Below are 7,500 nucleotides of genomic sequence, written 5' to 3'. Positions count from 1 at the left end.
AACTGCGTGTGAAAATTTATCATGCTACTGAGTGGGCAAGCCAGCTAAAGTCAATGCCGGTCTCAAACTGGTAAATACAATGTGTTAGAGTCAGGAATGACATCCGGTTATAATATATATGTATATTTACATCTGACAGAACCAAATGACAAGTGTTGACATATTTTCAAGATAATGCCATTTATGTGACCCACAATATCATCGCCAGTTTTGCCTTGAGGCAGATCATGAAATGGTACGGAGATAGAGAGAAAATTTTTTTTTTTTATAACTAGAGAAGGCTTACGATAGAGTACCTCGGAAAGGGCTATGGAGATATATGAGGATTGCAGAAAAGGTATAAATGAGAATTAATATTTTCACAATACAAGAGATATATTGTATTGTGAAGATATTCATTTTCATTCATACCTCTTCTACATTTGTTGCAGTGAATACGATTCATGTATGAGGATGAAGAGGGCGTCAGAGAAATATATGAATCTAGCTAAGGTACCGACTCAAGTGACCAGCAGCATCGGACCGAGAGGCAGTTTCTTGATTAGGGTTGGCATACATCAGGGCTCATCTCGTAGTCCATACCTATTCGTCTTAGGCAGGCCCCATGGTCGATGCACTCGGCTGATGACATTGATTTGATCAGTGAGAAAGAGGAGATGTGCAAAGTAAGCTAGTGCAGTGGCGAAGAGCATCGTAAGAATATCGATTGAAATTGAATAGGACAAAGACCGAATATCTATTTTTCAATGGAATGGAACAACTAGAATACATGAGGAGTGTTGTGCGCTCACAGGATGAGTATGAGATTGAAGAGTAAGGTGTATAAAACTATGGTTAGGCCGGCAATGCTATAATGGGGCAAAAAGAGGCCTGTAAAATAGGGCAAAGAAAGGAAAAAGTAGTAATTGAGATGCCCATGTTGAGGTGAATGTGTGGTCATTCATAGCGTGTCACTCCTGACAGCCAGCCATTCCATAGTTCTTTTGTTTACTACGACTAGATCGGTGTTGACTAGATTAGGAGAAAGTGGACACGATCGTAAAATGTGGTCAATAGTTTGGATGCGTTCTCCACACTCTCATGATGAGCAGATCTTCAGGCCCCATTTGACCATATTGTCCCCAGTTCTTGCGACCCCAGCTCTGTTGAGTGCAGACCACTCGTGCCTGGGAAGCTGGGCGCCGTCTGGAAACTCTTCTTTTGGCTCCTGGACTGCAGGATTGGGAGCTCTGGTTTCTGACTCCTTCCACTTATCCACTCTGTCCTTTTGAGCAGATGTGCCTGGAGGTAGATCAACTACACTGGCAAAGCTCTTCCGTGATTTTAGTAGACATGGTACTGGTTGGTGTTGGTGGAGTGGGTGCCTTGTGTCAGAGCTCTGTTTTTTTGTTTTTTTTTTTCCATTTTATCTGCTATGCACCGTCTGACGTTGGGGGTGCTATCCCAGCAAGTCTATAAAGGATGTTGGTAGGTGTGGGGCGCAGTGTGCCTGTAATGGTCCTGCATGTTTCATTGAGCATAGGGTCAATTTTGTCAGCATGTGCTGATCTGCTCCATACAGGTGAACAGTACTCGCCAGGGCAGATGTTTTCAAAGTGGTAGCATTTGCTCCCCACTTTGCGCCTACTAGTTTTTTTTTTTTTTCAGTAGGACATTTCGGGAGCTTATTTTCCCTCTGAGTTTGTTCACATGAGAGGCAAAAGAGAGTGTTTTGTCCAGTGTCACCCCTAAGTACACTGGATTCTGTCCTTACGCAGGAGTTGAATAGACATAGAAGCCATTCCTGGGCTCTTGGAATGTGTGGTATCACAAGAAGAGACAGGATAATAAATGAAATGATAAGAAGCTTATAGAGCTTACTAAGAAACCACTAGTAAGTAGGTTATGGGAGTTTGGTCATATGAGGAGGAATATTGTCTATGTTGGAAGAAGAGTTATGGAGATGGAAGCAGAGGGAAGGAGGAAGGGTCAAAATGAGATGAAAATTAGATCGCGGGCAACCTGAAAGCTACTTTTTTAATACTGAAAAAATGAATGACAGACCTAGATGGAGAAGACGAGTCAGGAATAACGACTCAATATAAAAGTGGGAAAAAACTATGGTAGTATATAAAAACAAGTATGAAGATGAAGCTGCATAACCAACGAAAAGAAAACAAAGGTTTCGGAAAAGGTTTTTAATCTGGAAAATGAAACATCAATGTAAAATATGTAGTAGTGTACATTTAATCACGGTAACAGAAAATGGTGTGAAACGAATAGAATATCGTTTGGGTATTATGAGTTTGAAAAAATAAATTTAGTTAATTAAATTGTAAAATTGACTGGCAAATATAGAAATAAAGAAGTCTACCCTTTGGCATATTGTTATCTGTGTTATTAGTATTAGTGATTTACATCCTTTTATTGTCTGAGATCCCTGAAATTATGTAAAATACTAATGATAACTGAATGTCTTTTTTCATTCATATAGTGCATGTTTCATATTTTATGGCTAACTCATGGTGTTTGACTTGGTGATAGCCAAATGACCGAGGTGGGTTGTGCCTCATGAAATCATGCGCTGAGTCAATGTATGACGCTCGACGATTTTCTTATCTGTTTCTCTTCCCCTTCGGCTAAGACTCATATTTTATTTTCATTCCTTTTTTCCTCTATTATCTACCCCTTTTTGGCTGTAATGTTGAGGGTGAAAGGGCTGACTCTTCTACTCTAAACTTTCTTTCATTGAAGTAATGAAAAAGGATTGTAAATTGTATTTTCATTCCCTTTGATGGTTTGGCTATACCGACTTTACAAATACAGCATCGACATTTCTAGAATCTTGATCCCTGCTTTGCAAGACATCCGCAAATGTCCAACCGCGCTATGCCATTATGTACATGTAAAGGGTAAGAAAACACTGAATATTACAGAAGCCCCTTAATATGAGTTTGTCTATAATATTTACTGATAATTTCTTGTTCCCTACATTTTTGTTCAGATCCGCGATGTCGACTGTCAATTTTGTTTTGAACATTTATTTTCCTGTCAACATACTTGACATTGATATTGGTCTTTCTGAGAAGAAAAGTCAGTCCTTATTTTAAAGTAAACTGGAGAATGGTCTCATCATCGATATTGATTAATTTATTTCTGTAAGGTGCAGGATTATACATACATTCATACATACAATATATTTATGTGTGTGTGTGTGTGTGTGTGTGTGTGTGTGTGTGTGTGTGTGTGTGTGTGTGTGTGTGCGCGCGCGTGGATGCGTGCGTGCGTGCGTGTAGACACATACACATATGTATATATATTTATGTGTGTCTGTGTGTGTGCACGCGTGTTTGTGTGTGTGTGTGTACTTTACATATAGATATGTACGGTATTTTCATTCATATACATATATACCCGATGCCATATTACACAAATATCTTTAAATACTTTTTTATATAAAAATAAACAAAATTGTAAATTTATATTAAATAATCTGTTTATATATTAATTGATTCACACATGTAGCCACGTTCGATTTATCCATACACAATGTCTAATATTATCTATTTATATACATTTGTACTTTAATTTTAGACATATTTTTGGTCAACAAAAGCGATGCTCCGCTGCGGGATGTGAACGAACGCAATCCCGTGTTGTGGCTTGTCTTGGGGACGTCCGCACACTTTTGCTGCCGAGAGTTTTTTCTGGAATTTCTATTTGCTAAGATGGTAAGAGCCCTTGTATGATTGCCACACCAATCTGATAAGCGTATTTCCACGACTGTTTTTAGTTTGGTATTAGATATTCTATAAGGGGCGATAAAATGAGGTGAGATTGCCTAGCTTGGCGTCTCTGCCCTTTCCTGGCTTTTCTGGTGTAAAAACGATGCCACAATTTCGTAGTTTTACTGTTCTATAGAATTTAACAATCTAGATTTTACTGTAGAATTGTATGTATTATCGCCTCCCCCTGGGTTCGAGGATTAGCCAATAGTATGATAGTGATATTTGCTTTGGTTAATATGGTGGTATTCTCTTGCTATTTTGTTGTTTGTTATAGTTTGCGATATTTATTAGGATAATATTGGCCATGTTTAAGTTATGTTGTAGGGGTGGTTAGGTTTAAGGTGTAAGTATGGATATATGATTAATGTTAGCAAGAGTGATGCACAGAAAGAGAGGGAATGAGGCACTGCCATCTTATAGAGCACATGAAATAGATTGATAAGCAACACAGGTACAGCTGCTCTGGCCTCATATTTACAGTAAAATTATGAAAATATCCCCTGCATATCACTGCTCAGAGACAAACTCTACAATACCCTCACACAGCCAGTATTCTTAATGTTGTGTGTTTTTATGAGCTGGCACAAAGTTTTACTAAAGAGGGGATACAGGGGGCTTGCCTCCCTGTCTAGGGAGTAAATAGAAAGTAGGAAATGTTAGATTTGGATTTTGAGAGTGCATGAATAAGTAATGGATATATTTGTAGTATGGTCTCTTCTTGTATGTACTTGAGGGCATTTATAGAGTGACTTCTGACACCAAAATTGACCTTGCCTTCCAGTAGAATGTCGCGTTCTCAGAGGAAGCTATAGTTTGTCTCGCACAGCTGTAAGGCCATAGGTAAACTTTGCCTGTAATAGATGGAGCAACAGAAAATAAGACTTTCTTTCATCTATGGTATTTCTCTCATTAGTTAATAATAAAGTGGTGCAACATACAATACTTTGGCATGGATTTACAGAAAAATCTGATGATTATTATAAAGAAAGGAAAAAACTACACTCCCTGATACATGATATAAACTGCTAAAGAGAATTATATCATTAGAAATGAAGAAAATAGACCAAGGCAGGTGCCACATGGAGAGTAGCCTAAGGCCAGAGTGGTTGGGTGGAGGTTCGGGGACAGTGCCACAATAGGGAAATACAGTAATAGGGTGGGGCCTATTGATTTGCATTTTCCAGATGGTAATAGTTTTTTACTTTTCACTGACTCCAATCATCACACAAGGTAGTCCACAACTCAGTGCAAGAAAAATAAAACTATGTAACACTATGTTGCTTTTGTCCTTTTTTTTTTTTTTTTTTTTTTTTATGTAATATTCAATCTTGCGTTGCTGCTCATGGCGCCAGGAATAGGTTGCTGAGCATGGAAATGGCATCTTCCATGGAGCCAGTGCTCTTGCAGTCATTGGTCACAAACATTTCATTCCACAATCATACATCGATAGGAATATTGCAGTATCGCCAAATGAGTAAAATAAATCTCCCAATAGGTTTCTGCACTTGTGGCTAGTTTTTTCCATCACCCCGGCTTTCAGCCGCAATGCTCATGATGGCCGATTCACGTCACTTGGCCTACAGCCGATTTTCCTGTCATAGCATATTCACATCACCTGCCCTGGATTTTTTTATGACATGGTGGTCATGTCATTCCTTGTATTTTCAGAATTTTTTTTTCTAATGTAATTAACATTAATGCTGTTATTATTATTATTTTCATTATGATTATAATAAAGTTAGATTAATATTAACAATAATTTAGAATCACCCCAAAAATCACAGAAAAGGATAAATAGGTGAGAAAGAGAGAAATGATAGTTGATTCCTTATTGACTAAGTACATTTGGAGAAGACTCTATGTAAACACAATTAATAAATTTAAATTTCAGAGGACCTGGCATGTATGTCATGCCATCTGCATCCAGTGGGTTAACAGTGGTGTATTACTAGTATACCCAGTTCTTTGTTACAGCCCCCCCTTGTTTGTATCATAGACAAGTTATTGTACTGCACGTCATAACAGGACATCTGACCCATAAGCTGATAATATCTCATAATAACACTTACTTCACAGTGTGTGTGTGCTTGTGTGTGCATGCATGTGCTTGTATAAATATGTATATACATATGCAATCTGCATAGAAATGTTAGTCATGGAGGGGTCCAGTATCTTGATTTCCACGCAAACTGAGTTATATTTATAGAAAGGATCTCTGGTACACAGAATGTTAATGGGGATGGCAACACTTACAGCTAAAATCATCAAGTATTAGGCATGAAGACTTGAAATGTTCCATATGAATTGATACTTATGTTCCCAACATTTTATGTGAATAAAAACAATGATGTTATGATGTCATTTCATAGCACATTGCTTCATCTTCTATAGCGATCTTAATAATGAATGAGTTTTTCTTATTTTTTGTCTGTGCTTACACTAATTATATTGTCAGGGCCCTAAGTGATGAGAATTGAAAAATATCTCATATGTCACCAAATATCGCTGTCATTTTGTTGCTTCTGGATAATGTCATCAAAACATTCATCTATTACTTGTAACTCCTTCACTTTATCGAAAATATTTCCCTGTTGTCCCTCACCTATGTATGAACCAGTATCCCTTATCGTCACAAGTAATTCAAAATTATTTTCTACAAGTTCAGTAAAGGCAGAATTAGATATTGGAGATGCAGCCTTCTAAAGATTCAACATGGTTGTATGCATTTTATTTCTTTCCCAAAATACTTGATTTTCTTATGTCTTACTCATTGTCATAAATAGCGAAGGTGCTCATAAGATCAGCAAAATATTTAGTACTATATTTAAAGGATTGCTCATCAAAAGTCTTTGTGACTATGACAATTTATTTATATAATCTCACTATTGGGGGTTGTCAGAGTGGTACATCTTTGGAGAGAGGTTTTGTTTTACCAGCAGTGGGCACCTTCTCTTTCAAAAGTAGCCGGTCCTCACTATTTTTGTGATATTGCATCCAGGGTGGGAGGGCCACACACCTAACACTACATCTTCTTTCTTCTTTTATAGGATTTTAGACTTTTTATGTTTATATTCCCTGGATCTTATTTCTTGGAATCTTCTTTCTGTTGTTTGAAGGCTTTCTTGTGTTATATATTAATGAGATCTCTTTTTCATATATTTATTATTCTTGATCTTTGTAAGAAGATTTTCGTGTGCCTTAGAATGTAGTCCTTCTTATGCAGAGTTTGCTTTTGATTTTATAAGTAGAGAAATATTTGGATTAATTATTTTTATCTTCTTTAATGCTTCTCTAACATAAATCTGTGAGAGTGGAATCTTGGCAATTGTAACTGTAACTGATCAATTGTTTCTTCTGGATATTGGCACCATCTGCAGTTTGGGTCAGTTTCTAAATTAAGTGCGTAGATGTTTTCTTAGTCTTGTGTGTTTTGTCAGTATTCTTGTGAGGCATATCAATTTTTTTTCAATCTGGACCATGGCTGTGGGATGTTATCTTTGAGGTAATAGTCTTTTGTGATGAGAGTTTTATGTAACTGTTCTTTCCACTTCTTTTTTCTTTTCTGGTTTTTATGTTGGTGTCTTGTGTAATAGTTTTAGAATTCTCCAGTTCATGAGCATTGCAGTTTCATTTCCTATTATGCTTTTATGTGCTGGGACTCACTGTATTGTAACATATTAGTTTTGTTTTGTTTAAGTGTAAATTTGTTTTTGTGTTTCATATGTAATTTGCA

The 7,500-nt window shown here is 37.0% G+C and overlaps 1 protein-coding gene across 2 annotated transcripts in view; it reads left to right on the top strand.

The window, feature by feature from the left end:
* The first annotated feature begins 3,594 nt into the window (after nucleotides 1-3,594).
* Nucleotides 3,595-7,500, top strand: part of LOC125027609 (enhancer of rudimentary homolog) — a 15,032-nt gene continuing 11,126 nt past the window's right edge. For both annotated transcript variants that reach the window (XM_047616724.1, XM_047616722.1), the window contains exon 1: nucleotides 3,595-3,710. In XM_047616724.1, the coding sequence (XP_047472680.1) occupies nucleotides 3,708-3,710 (3 nt within the window). In that variant the 5' untranslated portion in view covers nucleotides 3,595-3,707. The remainder of the gene's footprint in view (nucleotides 3,711-7,500) is intronic.

This window comes from Penaeus chinensis, chromosome 7 (assembly GCF_019202785.1).
Source record: "Penaeus chinensis breed Huanghai No. 1 chromosome 7, ASM1920278v2, whole genome shotgun sequence".
NCBI classification, from domain to species: domain Eukaryota; kingdom Metazoa; phylum Arthropoda; class Malacostraca; order Decapoda; family Penaeidae; genus Penaeus; species Penaeus chinensis.
Note: the sequence above shows the minus strand (reverse complement) of the source record. Positions and strands in the feature narration are given on the sequence as shown.